General features: G+C 36.0%; 1 protein-coding gene across 1 annotated transcript in view; it reads left to right on the top strand.

The window, feature by feature from the left end:
* Positions 1–311: 311 nt before the first annotated feature.
* kcnk3a (potassium channel, subfamily K, member 3a) overlaps positions 312–19887 on the top strand; it is a 34239-nt gene continuing 14663 nt past the window's right edge. The window contains exon 1 of the mRNA NM_001030162.1: positions 312–594. Coding sequence (NP_001025333.1) covers positions 312–594 — 283 coding nt within the window. The remainder of the gene's footprint in view (positions 595–19887) is intronic.

The following is a 19887-nucleotide window of genomic DNA, read 5'->3' as shown; positions in this document are numbered from 1 at the left end:
TTTGGTCCATGATCACATATGCATAGGTTATACGGGATACATTTGAAAAATAAAGAATCCAAAAATGGCATCAACAGAATTAGTTGTGGAAAACCCTTTATCGTCAAAAATCCAGTAAACGAGCGTTCAGTTCAGTCCCAGTGGGAGGTTATGAAGATAAAACGGCGCTGAGATGTGTTGACTCAACAGGCACATGTGCACCCGTGGTGCTGAAGGAACAGCTCAGTGAGCCCCGTCGCAATGAAAGAGCCCGGCGCTTTCTCATCACCATCAGTCCTCAAAGTTTGCACCTCATTACATTCGCTTCGACCATGAAGAGACAAAACATCAGGACCCTCGTGTTGATCATCTGTACTTTTACTTATTTGCTCGTCGGAGCGGCGGTTTTTGATGCATTAGAGTCTAAGATGGAGATCACCCAGAAGAAGATCCTGGACGATCGGAAGCGAGAGCTGATGGACAAGTACAACTTGAGCAAAGTCAATTTCGACGAGCTGGAGCGGGTCGTGCTGCAGCTCAAGCCGCACAAGGCGGGGGTCCAATGGAGGTTCGCTGGGTCCTTCTATTTCGCCATCACGGTGATTACGACTATAGGTATGTCAGGCGCTCCAAGGCTTGTTCTTTTTGTGAAACATTTAAAATATATATAATTTTATTGAGGTTCATAATTTTAAAATTTCAAATAGGTTACATAAATAATTAAAAAGGGATTTAAGGGACCCCGCTTTGCACACTAATGTTACTGGATTCGTCAGCGTGTTGATGTCAGTTTAATGCAAAGTATGCTATTTGTTTTAGATTTTTTTATAAAATACACAGCATAGCAAAGTTTTGTTATTTGTAAGCCCGAATTAATCAAAATAATGTTATTTTCTTTTTTTATTTTCTATTTTAAAAATCACATTAAAGATATTTAAAATAACACAAAAGGGTTTCCTATTTCTGGGGGTGGTCATTCAAAAAGTGTGTTATTAACTCTGAATTGGTCAATAGTTGTTTTAAAGACTGTCAATTGGTTTAGTATGATTGTTTATCTTTGTTTAATATTGTAATTAGTTGCTGACATTTTGTTCAAATCTGGTAGACCATGAGGAATTAACCATCTAACAGATGGTGCTAGTTTATAAAGGCATTATTGTCTTGTCATGGTGGGGGGATTTAAAACAACACACCATGTTTGTAAATTCAGCAGTGTTCAGGTGTTTACTGATTTCGCATTCATTTAAGACTGGCTGGTTCAAATAACGAAGTTGGTTTAAAATGATTATTAGCTGTATGACAATCATGTTAAGACTTTTGTTTGTTTAATATTTTCATTTGTTGTTTTGAGTTAGTCTAAGGTTGTAATTAGTTAGTCTAATTGTGTCCATTTGTTTACATCTAATTTTGCATAGTAACTTGAAACTATATGTGAGGTGGTTATAATGGGGTTTTATTAAAGGTTGCATTGGGTGTATTTAAAAAAACACCATGTGGTGGAAAGTTCAGTTTATGATAGAAGTTTTCGCTAGTCTAGGATAGCCATTAGCTGTTTCAACTGACATTCTAAAATGATCACTGGTAAAGTAGACTGTCGCTTAATTAGACTTAGAATATTGCTCTTAAACTAAGCTTATTTTTAATATTTCTACAAAATGTTGTTTGACAGAATGTTCAAACATGATCTTCATATCACACTGTCTTAGTTGTCATAATGTCAGACTGAAGGGCAATCAAGACATGACAGACACAGACACAAAAGACTCACCTGGAGTTTGACGTCATCAATCTGGGCTACATTCAGTAACCAGTGTTCAGAGATGATTTCTTGGAGCAAATTTAAACAACCTGTGGAGCTACTTTTGCTAATGACATTTTTGATAATAAAACTAGAACAAAAAGCTTTCGACATTTTTTCCTAAAAAGCATTGAAGTTTTCGCGCTCATTATGTCACTAGCTTGAGTGCTCCTATTGGTTCTTGGATCGAATTTTTTTGTAACTGAAGCCACACAGGAAAGTGTCTCAAATCTTTTGACAAACCTTTTGCCAGATTTTTATCAGAGGGAAAGTTTGATTGCAACAGCCATTAAATCAAATGTCAGTAAACATGTTAATGTTGATGTTCGAAGTGATGTTATAAAGGCCATCAGGGGGCACTTAATCTGTGATCTGTGTGAGTCTCAATGTCCCAGTATAGTGAAGGGGACACTATACCTTCAGTGAGCGCCATCTTTCAGATGAGACGTTATACCAAGGTCCTGACTCTCTGTGGTTATTAAAAATTCCATAGCTCTTCTCGTAAAGATTAGGTGTGTAAGCCATGTGTCCTGGACAAATTCCCTTCATTGGCCTCTACAGATCATGACTTCCCAATCATCCCTATCCACCAAACTTACTCTATCACTGTCTCTCCACTTCATCAATAGCTAGTGTGTGGTGAACACATTGGCGCTGTTGTTCTGTTGCTGCCGTCACATCATTCAAGTGGATACTGCACACTGGTGGTGGTGTGGAGAGAATCTCCCCTCATGATTGTGAAGCGCTTTGGGTGTATTACAAGACGGTTCTCCAAAGTTGGTTTTCCAAGGCATGGTACTGTACAGTTTGGTTGTCAGGTTTAAAGTGAGCCATCACTTAAATGTGATGTAAACACTGATAATCTCTGATTGGTCTGAAAGAATCATCACTACTAGAGTCATTGGATTTGCAACTCAATTCACCAAACCTGCTATATTTAAACAGTAAGCACAGCCACTGAAGTGTGGTTTATTCATAAACTAATTTCGAGAGGATCACGTGCTTATAATCAACACGGCTGGCTCCTTATTAGCTCCGTAATCAGCCCTATTAGATGATTACGGAAGCATTATAAATAACCTGAGTTTATCACTCACACAGTTATCTTTGTCTTGAAGCTCCCCCCTTTCCACCCCTTCATCCTCCTCCTTTCCTGATTGGGCGACACGGTGGCCCAGTGGCTAGCGCTGTTACCTCACAGTAAGAACACCGCCGGTCCAACCTTTCGGGCCGGTCGGTGTTTCTGTGCGGAGTTTGCATGATCTCCGTGTTCGCGTGGGTTTCCCCCGGGTTCCCCGGTTTCCTCCCACCGTCCAAAACATGAATCATAGCCAAATCGACTAAAACAAATTATCACCCAATACAACCTCAGTTCACACTTCTCACGGTGACAAGCAGGGGAGTTTTCGAGACCTACCTGACCTCGAACTCCCCTCTCGCCCTTCTAACGGGAGGGAGCCCCGGGCTCGAGGATATTACGAGCTCAGGGCTCTCTCCCGGGACAGCATGCCAAATACGCTTTATTGATTATCAGCTAAGTGTGAACTCTTGAAATTGTAGCATGACAATTTATATATCCAAGCTAATTGAGTATTTCATTCAAAACAGTTTTTTCATAAAAAAAAATAAAACTATGTACTTTCAAATCATTAAACAACCTGTGCACAAGATATTTGCAATGTTTTCCCTCAAAGCTCAAAGGAAACCTAAAGGACTTCACGTCAGTCAGTTGTTTTGGATTTCTATGGGGCCAATCGCACCAAATGAGATTTTCCATTTTGAAAAGGCGAGGGACTGCAGCGCTTTTTTTTTGTTGACAACAAAAAAAGAAGTGTGCTGCGCTTTTTATGTTGCTAGGCAATGACTGAATCAGCTGCGTATTATGCACAAGTGTTGATGTTGATATTGGTATAATTTTAATATGATTAAAATATTAAATGATATGATATGATATGATATATGATATGATATAATATGAATTTTAATTTGATAATGTTGTTATATTCAATATTTGTAAAGTCATACAGCTCTAGATAACTCAAAACAGCGACCAGTAGTTTCTCCTCTATCTTTAAAAGTCTCTGTAGTCGTCTTGACAGCACAAACACTGCTGTCACCTCAACGAAAACCCCGTCTCTGTTTTCATTTAATTGGAGATTGAAAAAGACTCAATTGACGTAACACACTTTTTCCACTCAGAGTTGACTTTTTTCAACTTTAACAGCACACATAGATAAAAACGTGAGGCACAGTAGGTGGTGAAAATGCAAGGCGCACACGGCACATAAGTAGCATGCAAAATGTTCACGAACATTTGTAAATCATTAAAAAAAGTGTTCTTTGAGATTGGCCTCTAAAGGTGTTGCACATGCAAATTATCACAGCTTGGCCAGATTTAACAGGACTTAAGTCCTGCAACTTCATATGAAGAGCCTCACAAAAAGTTACAAAAAATATTGCAACCGCCAACACTGCGACGATGTCACATTCACTGTGCGCACCCAAGCAAGCTTGCAGGTATGTTGAGTAACACAGCCTTTGAGGTCAATAAGAGATCTAGATGTTCTCCTCATTGATAGCTGAGGAGCAGATCTAGCATTAGCTGAACAGGATGACCCAGAATGAAAACGATGATTTCATGGAAGTAGAGGCAAAGTAACTATACATAACTTTATATAAACAACTACAGTGGAAATGCAAAACAAAAGAGTCGAATTGTAGCTTACCGCACAGTTGAAAAGCAGCTTAAGATTTAGGCAGCAAGTTAATTACTTTAAACTGGTATTTTGATTCAGGCTGATATAAGATTGTCATTTGTTGGTCTCATTTGGTCTGAAATTGTATACCTTTGGTCTTCATAAGCTTGACTAAACTGGTCTTTTTGTTTAACTCAATCATGGTAGACCAGCAACAAACAATCTACTGTTCCAGGTGATAATAATTTAAGAGTGCGATTTTAAGGTGTTGCAAAAACTTATAATGCATATGGTGGAAAATTGAGTGTCTGATTGTAAATAGAGTGTACCAACTTCTGGCAAGTCATGAAGGGTCATTGGTTAGTACAAATGGCACAACTGTTGCACTAAAATGGCCATAAAGAGGTCTAGACCAAGGATGTCCAAACTAAGTCCTGGAGGGTCGTTGTTCTGCTGAGTTTTACTCCAACTTGCTTTAACACACCTCCCTTGTAGTTTCTAGAATATCTAGTAAGAACTCGATAGGCTGGTCGAGGTGTGATTGATTAGGGTTGGAGCTACTCTCCAGTTTTTACACCCTTGGTCTAGACTGTCTAAATTATTTTCTCTGAACTGGTTAACATGGTTAATCAAAGCAGGTGTCGTTTGGTAGATTAGCTGCTAATTATATATCTACTAGCTAAAGAGGCAACATTGATTGTTATGTACCAGCTTATGACCATCTTATACCAGCAAGAGGCTAACTGTGTTTCAAAACAGTGTGACTAGCTGAAACTGGATTTTCCAGCAGGAACACAGAGAGCTTATGTGTACTTAAACTTGCTCAACCTTTAGGAAAAGTCACAGATCTCCTGAAGGCGATGAGACATCTGTGGGCTTCGGTTTGGTTCATTGTAGAAAGTGTGATTCTGGACACTTTTTTATAATCAGACACTGAAGGGTTGTTCAAGGTCTTCTAAATTGTCCAAAGGATGAACAGATCTGATCAGTGACCAGTCTTCATCTGTCTATCTCTCTCTTTGTGTGTCTAAGCGATAGAAAACGGACAGCTGATGTGACATGTCGAGCAGTGACAGCTCTGTCATACCATGTGAACTGCTGTACCTCATCTAAAAAAATCACATTAAACATTTATTTACCCATTCCTGCAATAGAATATTTTCTTATTAATGGCTTCAATAATTGAGTCAGCAGCTTTCCTTTTTTTTTGTATTAGCTGTGTGGTTTTCTCAAATGGTTTGAGTTGTCTTAACTTATTGGGTTTTACAGTTGATAGATTTCTTTTTATTATTTTTTTGGTTTTACTGTGCTCAAATTGCTTTGTTTACTTAAATGGATTAAGTTCACAGTACTCATTAGGATAATTTTTTTTTTACTTAAATGGTTTATTGCAATTGGTTTTCTTAAATGGTTTGAGTTACCTTAACTTTTCAACCCAGGCTCATTCTGAAAACGTAGTCCCATGGATGCGACTGTGTGTGCTTTTTCGTATCTCAAATGTTTCTTTTGAGTGCCATTTTCACCTGCTGCTGTCTGTCTATCTGACTGAATGAATGAATGATTGACTGTGTGACCGGCCAATCAACTGACCCAGCCTCCTTCTTCCCTAAATCCAACCAATTTTACTGATTGACCCACCCACCCGCTTACTTCCCTAAACCCAACCAAAAATTTACAAAAGCCGTCCAGAAAAAGAAAAGCCCTCGTCTGATTTTTACAGCGTTTTCAGATTTTACCACATCCTCACCCTGTTATGAACTTGTTCACTTTATTTTTTGGATTCTGTTTTTGTCTTACCTGATTTCTATAACCGCTGTTCCTCGGACTCTGACCCGGTCATCATCGTCGTCGTGGTCAGCTCCTCGCTACACGGTAAAAATTTTTAAGTTAAGTCAACTAAAACCATTTGAGGACACCTATTGCTACCAACAACTTTAGTTAAAAAAAAACTAATCCATATAAGCACTGTGAACTTACTCCATTTAAGTTGAAGTAATAAAGTATTTATTCACCTCATTACCTTCAACACTGAGTTCAAAACTTTTTTCAAATGAGTAGAAATAACTTTCAGCACATTTTGAGTTAAGTACACTCATTTAATTTGTTACAGTTGACTGTTGGGTTTTACGGTGTGCATGTATGTACAGTATAATACATATTAAGCTATACATAAATTAATATGTTTTATTATTTAATGTAATATTGTCCAAACAATATGCACTTTTAAGGGAACTTCATGTTATCCTTAATGTTAAAAGCATGTTTTTTAAAAGGGACCTATTATGCAAAACACACTTTTATAAAGGGTTTAAACACAGTTGTGTTGCAACAGTCTAAAAATGTAACCAGCTTCTAATAGCTAAGAAATATATGTATTTTTTATAATCACAGATTATAAAAACTGTCTGCAGAAAACCTTTGATTGACATTTTTCATTTGTTTGTGTCATCAGAGGGAAAAAGCCTCGTCCATTAGTGATGATCTCTCCCTCATTAGCAAAGAACTTTAGTCTTGTTTTTCAATCTGCCGCTATGCTGACACGCATGCATTTGCAGCTCCTGCGAACAATTTAATTTGAATTTAAAGCAACAGTCACCAAAATGACGTAATTAGGGTAAAAGCCTAAAAGGGGCAGTTTCAAATAGTTATATAAAATAAAGAAAACATTATGTGTGAAGTATTTTGACATCAGAGGGACATTAGAGACTTATTTTACATATTGTAAAAAAGGGCATAATAGGTCTGCTTTAAAAGCAGTAAAATAACCAGAACCATACTATATGATGGTAATCTATATAATAAACTATATGAATAAGTAATTAATAGTATAACAAACAATTAATTAAAGTATTACAATTTAGCGTCCCCAATTCGCCTATATCGCATGTCTTTGGACTTGTGGGGGAAACTGGAGCACCCGGAGAAAACCCACACATACATGGGGAGCACATGCCAACTCCACGCAGAAATGCCAGCTGACCTAGCCGAGACCTGAACCAGTTACCTTCTTGCTGTGAGGCAATAGTGCTATTCACTGCGCCACCACGCCACCCATAAAAGAAACTGGGAACATAAAGTACTGGGGAAAACAGTCATTTTATATTATGTTTAAATTTCAGATATTTTTATTTGACCAAATTGCCACTATTATTACAAATGTGTAATTACAGACATATAAATTGTTTGTTACAACATTCAAATACACTAAACATATTTTAGCTTCAGTATAATTATGCTATTATACAATAACCTTCAAAAGTCTTGTCATTGATCCCAGTTGTAAGAACAACAAATAATAACTTGACTTCTACTTGATCTTTTGGAAAAGTTTCTGAAGGTAGATTTATCTGATGAATCATCTGTTGAACTGCATCCCAATCATCAAAAATACTGCAGAAGACCTATTGGAACCCGCATGGACCCAAGATTCTCACAGAAATCAGTCAAGTTTCCTTCTCATACTAAGCCTCCACATCAAAGTTCCTGATGGCAAAGAAAGTCAAGGTCAAGGTGCTCCAGGATTGGCCAGCCCAGTCACCAGACATGAACATTTTTGAGCATGTCTGGGGTAAGATGGAGGAGGCATCGAAGATGAATTTAAAGAGTCTTGATAAACTCTGGGAGTGCTGCAAAAACGCGTCCTTTGCCATTCCAGATGGCTTTATTAATAAGTTATTTGAGTCATTGCAGAGAGGTATGGATGCAGAGGCCTTTGCTTTTCATAGGAAGTGGTTTTTATAAAGACGTTATATTTAGGTGGGTCAAAAATGTACTCTTCAGTTCAGCTAATGTGTTTCATATAAATGCAATCAATTGTTTTTTTTCCGCTGTGCCCACTCCATTTTATTAAAGGGACTAAGCCGAAAAGAAAATGAATGGATGAATAAAACATTCAACATAATATGTTTCTTTAAATTTAGCCTATAAATAGTTTGCAATCACTTACCTTAAAAAAATGTAAATGCAATGAATCATTTTTATCAGTGCAGTATATTCTTCAAAAGTATATCATTCCCACAATAAACACTCTGCTAAAGTGCATTACCTTTCCAGAGGGATTCTCAGATCTCGTGTCATTATGTAACAGACCTTAAATCATATTAAAATCTCAACCCCATCCACCAAAAACTCATGCAACTTAATTAATTTTTCCATTGTCATGTAAGCTGCATTTCCTCTTATCGAGACGCATCTGTGGCCAGGTCTGTTTCATGTGTCTGCGATAGATTGGGTTACTGTGTACACATGCCGTGAGTAATCTAATCATCAGTTAAGCAACCAGCCTGCCAGCACCTTATTGTCAATGCAGGGCACTCTGTAAACAAGGAACTGTTTACAGTCTTTGGTCTGTGGTATCAGCTCAGTACACAGAGTAAACCCGATCCATAGTGGAAGTTTGTGCAGTAATGATCAGACCACTGTTCTGTTTAACCAGACTGGATCGTGAGCCAACAACATATATTCTGAAATATATAACATACACTGTAAAAAAAAAAAAAAAAGAAAAAGTTAATTAACAGGTTGCGTATTTTAAGTGTTTTCTGCTTATTTGAGGTTGTGAATTGCATTATGGAGTTTTATCTCTGCTCTGTCGACTTTTGATGTTGAAAATGAAACACTGCAGATTAACAACTTTTATTGGCATTTAGCAATCTGAGAAAAGATATTGTTTAAGTGTGTAAAATGACTACTGGAAATTTATCACTAGGTTTTTGTGTCATCATTTTCCACACAAACACAGACAATATGTTACTGCAAACTACTAAAAGAAATATCAACAAGGGTCACTTTTCAAACTTTTCAACATCAAACAATTTTGGAGGAAAGATCAAGATCTCATAATGCTATTCAAAAGCAAAGATAAGTGAGAAATAAAATAATTTATTAATAATGTATAAAATAATTATTTTGGCCAATAATATTGACCTTAAAATGGTTTTAAAAACATTACAAACTGCTTTTATTTGTGGCCGATATTAAACAATATGTTTAATATGTGTGTGTGTGTGTGTGTGTATATATATATATATATATATATATATATATATATATATATATATATATATATATATATATATATATATATATATATATATATATAATTTTTTTTAAGGGATATATATCCATAATAGTAATAATAATAATAATGTAATACATTTTTACAGTGAAGAATATAAAAGATATTGTTTAATAGAAAAAATCTCATTAACACATTAAAATAGTTCTTAAAGTTTACTATTCAGTCAAATATACAATAATCTAATTAGCACAGCTTTTAGAATATACAGATCATCTTAAAACTTGATAAAACCACAAATCTTTTATTCATCATTTAACCAGCAGTTATTATATCATGTGATTCAAATTTAGAACAATCTCATTTGAGCTTGCATTAATATGCTCATATCAATCATTATAAAACTATGAGATAAAACGGAAGAAGAATCTTAGTCATTGTTAATCCAAGTCATGTTATTATGAGCATGTTAATTTGAACAAAAAGCCTGAAAACAAAGTTATATTAATATCAACAGCAACACTCTCGTAAAATACCTAGCTGATTTAGTTGTTGACTAACGACATTAAAAAAGCGCACCACACTCCTTTTTTTCTTGTCAACAAAAAGGCAGTGCATTGCACCTCACGTTTTTGGCACGTAAATGCACGTTTATTGTAATCTGCCACCTGGGTTGTAATCTTTAAAAACAGCAATTCTTTCTTTGCATGTTAGACCTACCGCTTTTTGTTCGATATTGGTGAAGAAGTATTTTGTTGTCCATTCTTCCTTAAACACGACATTCAGAGTATTTTTTTCATTCATTTAGTGCATTTTATTATCTGTAAGTGTGTTTTAATTCTACTGGTTGCACTAACTGTAGTGCATGCAATACTGTTATCAAATGGCGTTCACTTGTATTGCATCATTAATTTACAAATTCTTAAACCAAACCGTTACTCAGAAGCAGAGTTTTATAAAAATCCCATGCCGGCCGCATGAAAGTGTTCAGCAAGCCTCATATGGCCCGCAGGGCCATAGTTTGCCCACCTCTGCGCTATGGCAACCCCTGTTAAATTATGGACCAACCCGAAGGAAAATGAATGAATGAATTCCCTTGTCAGTTATTCCTCAAACAAAGGCAATGTTCAGCAGATGGACTACAGACCTAGTTTACTATCTGAGAAAAACCAAACATATAAAGCTAATCATTATTTTCTTTATTTTCTATTTTTTTAAGGTGTAGACAAGAAAGCACGGGTTGCAGAGAGAAAAGGATCCAACATAGGCTCTTTCTGAAAACGCAACCCTATATACAATTATGGAAAATTGTCAATTATGTAGCCAGAAGTATGTATGGCTGCATTTCATTCTTTAAACGATACGGGGTGGTATGATGCCGCTCCTTTTCACGCTTACCAGCTGATCGCTTATCTTCATGTGGACAACTTTTCACTGTTACCAATTTGTCCAGTTAGCTCACTGGGACTTTGAGACGCAGAGAGGAGATAATCGTGATAGTGTTCGAATCAGGTAAAGAATGGTTTCAGAAAGCAGGTAAGACAAAAACAGAAGCAAAAAAATAAAATCAACAAGTAAATAACAGGGTGAGAATGTGGTAAAACATGATAAAAATCAGACGGGCTTTTCTTTTTCTAAATTGCCAGCCAGTCAGTCAGTCAGTCAGTCAATCAGTTGACAGCAACCTCTGGTGGATTTACGAGAGAAGAGTAGGCATGAATGGCACTCGCGAGAGATTTTTGAGATCTCAAAAAGCATATACAGTAGCCTCTCGTGATTCGCGAAAACAAAAACTGAAAAACCTAGCTCCTGTGATGTTTTTGACGGTCTCCAGAAATGTATATAGAGGTTCATTTTCAGAAGGAGACTGGGTTGAGAGGATCGGCAAAGGAACTCGAGTCGGGAATCAATCTTGGGTTGGCGTAAGCTAACTAACTATTAGGCTTTTGGCACCGACCAAGCTAATTAAGTTAAGCAAAAGTCTAAATGTGTTAGTTTACAAAACATTATATCTAAAAGATTCTGAGATCGCAAAATGCAAGGAACTGTACAAAAAGTCTCACGGTTCTGTTTGGTTGCGATTGTCAGACCAACGATTCGATTATGCTTTCCATAGTTTTTTCTTCACAACACAAGAAAAATTATTAAAATCTATAAATATATTTATATAGTATTTGAATAGTTAGGTGTAACGCGTTCCACTTTAACATTACTGTATTCTAATTACATGTTTAAGGCACGCAGTAATGTATCAAAATACATTTTAAATTTGTGTAATCTGATAACAGTAACTAAAGTCAATGTAATTGTGTTATTTACGTTCTAAATATAGTTTTTGGTAGAAAAAAATGCTTCTTTAAAATCACGTTCTCTGCTGCAACATCAGCTAATAAGCATGCGCTTTTAAATAGCTGGAAAATGTGAGCTAAAAAGGTTGCTGTAGAGAGTGTCTGCTTCTTCAAGTGGAAATACAGACATTACTTTGATTTCATTGAAAGTAAAAACTAAAACATTGCAGTAAAATTCAGTCTATGTCCAGTCTCTAAAGAACTTTTGACTGCATTAACCTTGACCAGCAACTTGTTTAGCACTTGAACAGAAAGCATTCTATGACAACACTTGTCACCAAGGAGGACACCGGTGCCCAAAAATAGGCTAAATGGACTTTTTGTGCAGGATTGAGAGTGAAGGTATCTTTTGAATGTAAAGAGAAGCGTAGCTGGTTATGGGGCCGTTCATATATTGCATCTTTTACGCACGCTAATACTGGGAGCGCATATTGCACGGACTCGCATTTCATAGGTGCACATAGTTAATTGTCTCACACACTAATTATCTCAGACAAACACAGAACACCTAAACAATGCAGTGCTTTTGCATATGGATGTCAATAGTTACAAGTATCCAGTTTTCTTCTAAATGTCTTCTTTTGTGTAAAAAAAAAAGACAAACAGCATTGGAAATAGTAAATGATGAGAGAATTTTAAGTTTTGGGTGAACTCTTTAATCTTTTGAATGTGTCAAGCTGCTGTGATCAACCTATTGTAATATTTCTCAGTAAATACTAAATTACTGAAAGAGCTACAGTGTATTTTTGTATTTTATAGGTTTTATGTGTTTTAAAAGTAACTTCAAAGTAATAATTGATTACTTTATCCATGAAGCAATCAGTAATGTAATCAGATTACAATTTTCCAGTATAATCACTTATTTGTTATCTATTTTTTGAGCACTGTCATGCGAGTTCTTACACTCCTATAACAGCCACGGTTACAGTCTATATGCGCAAAATGCGTGGTTATCGCAGGTAATATGTAATAGATGCGGTGGAGAAAACTACAGACATGCTTGTGTCTGAATACAAGTATCGCTTGAACAGCCGAGAGAAAAGGAAAAGTTGCCTCACGAACATGCCAGCAGGTCAAATGTCCAAAGTGAGAGAGAGAGAGAGAGAGAGAGAGAGAGAGAGAGAGAGAGAGGCAGAGATAGAGTTTTACAGCTTTCATTGTCTTCTCAGTAGTGGAATAGGGCTCATTTGCTGTACCTTCTTCAATGTCAGTAAAAGACTGGCCAGAAAACTCACAAGCAGTGAATTGTCCACAGTTAACTGCATTTTAAGTTGGAGCATTTTAATTACTCACCCTTGCCCTTTTCTTCTCAATATTCTACAGTGGCATATAGCGCATAGAAGATAAATGACATCAGTATGTAATAACCGGTTATGATTTATTACTGAACCCATATCGAATTGTTTGAATAACAATTAATTTTGACAGCCCTAACAAAAAGTATTCTTTAGATATTTAGTCAGCCATTTTGATTTTTGATCTGACTGAACCTGAAATGGCAATGTCTAATTGAAGGATTTAGAGATTGCTAATATTAACAGTAGAGCTCCTGACATGAGAGAAATTATTTCAAAACAACATGTTCCCTAAGAACTATTTTTGAGTTTCTGCTCAGATTGTTGATGTTATAGTTGTGGGACCAATACAGTTCCAGAGTCCGGCGACAATACAGCAGGAAACAAGCACCTCTTCTGCCCTCCGCAACAGGGAACAAATGTTTTGGATGGAAAGAATGTGAACCGAAAAAACAAACACCCTCCTGGCCAGCAGAGCAGGTGGTCATGCATCAGTCGGGATCTGTGGCTTTTTGCACTTTATACAATATCGGACGATTTTCACATAGACAATCTGTTGACCAGCTTGACGCTTTAATGTCCCAGCTAGTGTTTCAGAAGGACAGTAAAAGGTTTTTTGTTTCTTTCTTTTTACCTTGGCACTTTATCCAAAGCATATTTAGAGTTAAGCAGCCACCTGGTTAGACCTTTTTATGACCCCCGCTGTGCTAAAACACACTCATAGAGGAAGTTTCCTGTTCCAAAAGTATCAGAAAAATCATTATTTCCTGATAATATGTACAAAATGAATCAGTGTATCTTGAATCCACATGAGTTTTACAATCCAATCCATAAATTTAGTATACAAACCTTTTGTAATATGCAGTTGTACCACAGAATGTTTTATAAAGCACACTGACTAAATATGCAAAATATTATTTTTTTATCAATAATAAATAATATTTGAAATATTAGTAATAATTAAAACTTAACATTTGAGGTTGTTTCTTAATTTAGAAATAAGCTTAATAGTAGTTTTTAAGCCTATTCCATAAGTCATATAGTATTTACACAGTATTAAATTTGTAACATTCAAAAAAGGTCATTGAATTCAAACAAGAGAACATCTTTATATTTATCTCTCAATCATTGGTATTAATATGCACATTATTGTTATTATTTGTCTGATTTGCCAATTGACTGAAACCCCCAAACAGAAAATTGTACGGATGAAGACCAAAATTATAACACTTTCATCTACAGAAAGAAAATATGGTATTTTAGAATCTTTGATTTGTAGAATATACATCAGGGGTGCCCAAAACTTGGTCCTGGAAGGCCAGTGTCCTGCATAGTTTTAATACAACCCAAAACAGACACACCTGGGCTAGCTAATTAAGCGCTTAGTAAGCCAGCTAGAAATGTCCTGCCAAGAACGTTGAGGCAAGTTTGAGCACAACCAAGACCGCCGTGCAGAACCAAGTTTGGGCACCCCTGATATATGCTACTTGACAAAAGTCTTGTTGCCTATCCAAGTTTTAGGAACAGCGAATAATAACTAGACTTCTAGTTGATCATTTGGTATCAGAAGAGGCTTATATAAAAGGCAAAGACCTCTAGATTCTGACTATTTTAACAAATGAAAATATGATCACGCCTTGATTTTTAATTAATAAAAAAGGACAGTAAGGTCTGACTTTAAAAAGTAAAGTGTTCTTGCAGTTCATCAAGATTCTTTGGATGCATCTTCAATGCCTCCTCCTTCATCTTACCTTAGACATGCTCAATAATGTTCATATCTGGTCACTGGGCTGGCCAATCCTGGAGCATCTTAACCTTCCTTGCTTTCAGGAAATTTGATATGGAGGCAAATATATGGAGGCAAAAATATATATATATATATATATATATATATATATATATATATATATATATATATATATATATATATATATATATATTATTTATTTTTATTTATTTATTTTTTTTAACCAAACTTGACTGTTTTCTGTGAGAATCTTGGGTCCATATTCATTCCAATAGGTGTTCTGCAGTATTTGTGATGATTGGGATGCAATTCAACAGATCAGTTATGGGAAAAATCTACCTTCTGCCACTTTTCCAAATGACCAAATGACCAACTGATTGTTGTAGTTTTTATTTGTGCTAAAATAATTATTATTCTCATATTTTGATCACTGTGTTAAACTACTGTGGCAACTGAAATAATTTGGAAAAAGTAGTGATTACAAATAACTAAAAATTTATATATTGCTTTCCAAGTGTGGTTCAAAAGAAGCAATAAAAAAGGGAAAGTACAGAAACTGGCCTGGACAGAATTGAAGTCTACCAACCATTTTGTCCACATCTGAATATATTTCATTTTCCTTTAGCTTAGTCTCTTTATTCATCAGGGGTCGCCATCAAGGATTGAACTGTCAACTTATGCAGCATATGTTTTACACAGCAGATGCCCTTGCAGCAGCAACACAGTACTGGAAAACACTCATACATTCTCGCATGTACACACATAAACTTTAATAGTTATAAACCAAAATAAAAACTATTTATTTTATTCAATTCACCTATACCGCATGTCTTTGGACTTGTGGGGGAAACCGGAGCACCCGGAGGAAACCCACGCCAACAGGGAAGAACATGCAAACTCCACACAGAAATGCCAAATGACCCAACAGGGACTCAAACCAGTGATCTTGTTTTGAGGAGATAGTGTAACCACTGAGCCACTGTGTCACTATCATCTGTATATATGTATAGTCAAGTGTTTTGGAACACCCCTCTAAATCATAGAATTCAGGTTTTCCAATCATTTTCATGACCACAGGGATAAAATCAAGCACTTAAAAATGCAGACACTTCTACAAAATGCCTGTCAACATTGGGATGTGTTAATAAGTAATGAAAATTACAAACTATAGAATAAATAACATACAATAAAAAAAAGTTGCAAATAAATAAAACAGTTTAGCCTAGCAGTTTAATAAAAAATTAAGCTGGGGTGGGCAACTTTGGTTCTGGAGGGTCACAGCCCTGCAGAGTTTTTCTCTGACCCTAATTGAACACACCCGAACAAGCCAAGCAATATCTTAAAGACCACTAGTAAGCTAAAGGCAAGTGTGTCCATTAAGAATTGGAGATAGACTGTGCAGGATAGTGGCCCACTGGGACTGAAGTTGCCCATGGTATAGAGACGTTTGACTGACCTCAACCCAAATTAAAACATTTAAGATGAAATAAGCTGTCTCATTTTAGAGGCTGCATCTTCTGAAAGATGCAGACTTCAAAGGTGAGTCCTTCGAAGTCCACATAAGCTGAACCAGCATTTTGAAATTAGACAATCTTACTAAGCAGTTATATAATTTATGATGATTTTTTCTCAAAGTTAATACTTAATGTAAGTTTTAAAACTTACATTAAGTGCAATTAATGTGCTCCTAGAAGAATATTCAAACATAAACAAATCTTGTGGAAAGGTTTCCTAGAAGCGCTGATTTAAAAGGAATATATTGCTACTTTGCATAGGATACCTATGTATCACTAATTGACACCACCAATCTTCTGGATGTCTGCAAAAGACATGTTTAAGCACTTTAAAAGTAGTAGGACATGTCCTTGTGATTTTGAAGCATGACTCTGTAATGTGCAATATGCTTACGTATGCTGTATTTGTGCTCATAGTATCATCTAAAGTGACATACAGTATGGCCAGATGCCCGGTGGAGACAGCATAGCAAACACAATCAGCATCCTTCATCACAAAAAAGCAGACAATCAAAAAAGACAGAAAAGTTCACAGTTTTTTTTTTTTTACTCTTTTCAGACAATTCTCTGTGTGATGGTTGGAGTGATAGTTGGAATTGGAGAAGTGGTTGTGAAATCTCATAGACCAATCATGCCACACTCAAAATCACTAAATTAATTTTTCTTCGTCATCCTGGTGTTTGTTGTCAACTTCAGCAGATCTTCTTGACCATGTCTACATGCCTGAGTACAATAAGTTGCTTCCTTGTGCTAGGTTGATTAGATTTATAAAGTGAAAAGGTGTACCTAGAACAGGGTAGCCCAAACTCGGTCCTGAAGGCCTGCTAAGTTTAGCTCCAATTTGCTTCAATACACCTGCCAGGATGTTTATAGTACAGTATATCTTGTAAGAACTTAATACGCTGGTTCAGTTGTGTTTGATTAGGTTTGGAGCTAAACTTTGTAGGACACTGGCCCTCCAGAACTAAGTTTGGACACTAAAAAGTGCCCTGTAACATACAGTATAGCGAGGACATTCATTCATTCATTTTCTTTTCGGCTTAGTCCCTTTATTAATCTGGGGTTGCCACAGCGTAATGAACCGCTAACTTATGCAGCACATTAATTAATTTAATGCAGCGGATGCCCTACCAGCTGCAACCCATCTCTGGGAAACATCTATACACACTCATACAATATGGACAATTTAGCCTACCCAATTCACCTGTACCGCATGTCTTTGGACTGTGGGGGAAACCGGAGCACCCGAAGGAAACCCACGCGAACGCAGCGAAAACATGCAAACTCCACACAAAAATGCCAACTGACCCAGCTGAGGCTCGAACCAGCGACTTTCTTGCTGTGAGGCAACAGCACTACCTACTGTGCCACTGCATCGCCCTATAGCGAGGACATCAATTGATTAAAAGAGCTAAAAATTTTTGTAACGAATAATTGATGGTATTTCAAGTTATTAGAAAAGTAATGCTTACTTGAGGTTGTGATGTGGCCATGACCCTAAGCACCTCCAGTGTGCATTATTTAATATTATTTCAATGAACTACTGTTAATTATTCTGGTATTACCACAGGCACAACACCTGACCGACACTATACCTTTGTGCACTGTTCAAATGTACTACCCTTTTGTTATGTCTGGGATGAAAACATCCACTGAATTTAACTGCAGTAGAAATGAATACGTTAAATATATATATTTTTTACTTTTTTTGCATAAATTGCTAAAAAAAAAATTACAGGATTTTAACTCTCTAAATTGCCAAATTTATAAAGGATATCACTGATTTGGTGGAAAAAAAGAGGTATTTTCAAAATAAAAAGTAATTGTGTACTGGATTTTTTTTATTAACCTTTTACCACAGTATTAGAAGTGAATGATCAGTAACAACATTGGCTTTGATGCATTGTTAAATTTTCATTTTTTCTCCCTAATTTACTGTTGGTGGCTGTTTTTGCCCCATTGATTTCCATTAGAGCCACTTTTGATGGTGCATACTGTAAATACACAGTCTTTGTTTTCGTTTATGCCATGTAGTTCTGAGAGCTAAAATGCATATTTTAATTTTCTCAGACACACCAAGGTAAGTCCAAAAAGGTCACTTTCACACTCTCACACACTCACAGACACACTTACACACACTTTAATTTGCTGTTACACTCCATATAAAATCAAGTAACTAAGTTTTTTTTCCCTCTCTTTAAGGCCTATTTAAAGGGTTAATGGTGCCAATTGATGATCAACAGAAAAAAAAAATACAAATTTTATTTCTTCCCAACAGGGAAAACCACCAACAATCAAAAATGCATGATTACATGGTGCCATTGTTTTGTAATCAAAGCAATGTGGTTATAATGGAAGTCATCGGGAATAAAAACAGCCACCAACAGTAAATTAGGGAGAAAAAAAATGAAAATCAATCAAAAATAATACATCAAAGCCAATGTTATTTCATAGGTTCAAGACTGTAGAAGCTTAAAAAAACAGTCCATAATTACTTTTATATTGTAAATGCATCATTTTGTGTGTTTTTTTCACCAAATCAGTGACATCATTTATGAATGTGGCACTTAAAGAGGTAAAATGCTGTAATTGCCTAAACAATTGAGTAGTATTGATCAGCGCTGTGGCTGATAAACAGATTTATGCAAAAAAAAAAAAAAAAATGCATACAGCAGTTTAATTTTGTGGATGTTTTCATCCCTACCATAACAAAAGGGTAGTGAATTTGCAGAGTGTATCTATTAGTTTTTTTTAAAAGCATTTTCTTAAATTTTTGTCCAAACAAGATTTGTCACGCAAAATCATTCGCTAGCTAAAACAAAAAATGTCAATGCCAAATTAAAACTTCAAATCACCCCAGAGTGGAGGTTTAAGATGTAGTATTTCAAGATATTTATGAGGTTTTTTTTCTCAAACTGCTCCTGTGTGTAACAGTTATTTCTTATACATCTCATCAAAACCCTTTAGTTGTGTTTTGATATGAATGGTTTTCACTATTTTAACTAAAATTACTTTGCCTGGAACTATTTTGTGCGTTTATCTGAAAATAACAGCACACCTTAGCTTAGAATGTGCATCGACCAATCAGAAACAAGCATTGAATAGCCTTTTAATATAAATAGCAACTAAGTGTTTATAAACTCACATTTGTCACTGAAAGAATTAATTTTACAAGAAATGCTGTATTGTTTTAAACATTATTGACCTGCAAATCATAATATCAGAATGATTTCTTGAGGATCATGTGAGACTGAAAATCTCTCTATTACATAAATGATCATTCATTCATATTTCGTAGTCCCTTATTTTTCAGGGGTCACCACAACAGAATGAACTGTCAACCATATGTTTTACACAGCAGATGCCCTTTCAGCCACAACCCTGTACTGGGAAACACCCATACTGTACACACTCATATTTGCACTCACATACACTATGGCCAGTTTAGTTCATTCAATTCACCTATAGCCCATGTCTTTAAACTGTGGGGGAA

The sequence above is a fragment of the Danio rerio genome, chromosome 20, assembly GCF_049306965.1.
Source record: "Danio rerio strain Tuebingen ecotype United States chromosome 20, GRCz12tu, whole genome shotgun sequence".
In the NCBI taxonomy this organism is placed as follows: domain Eukaryota; kingdom Metazoa; phylum Chordata; class Actinopteri; order Cypriniformes; family Danionidae; genus Danio; species Danio rerio.
The sequence above is the reverse complement of the archived record's forward strand: the minus strand, read 5'-3'. Positions and strand labels throughout refer to the sequence as shown.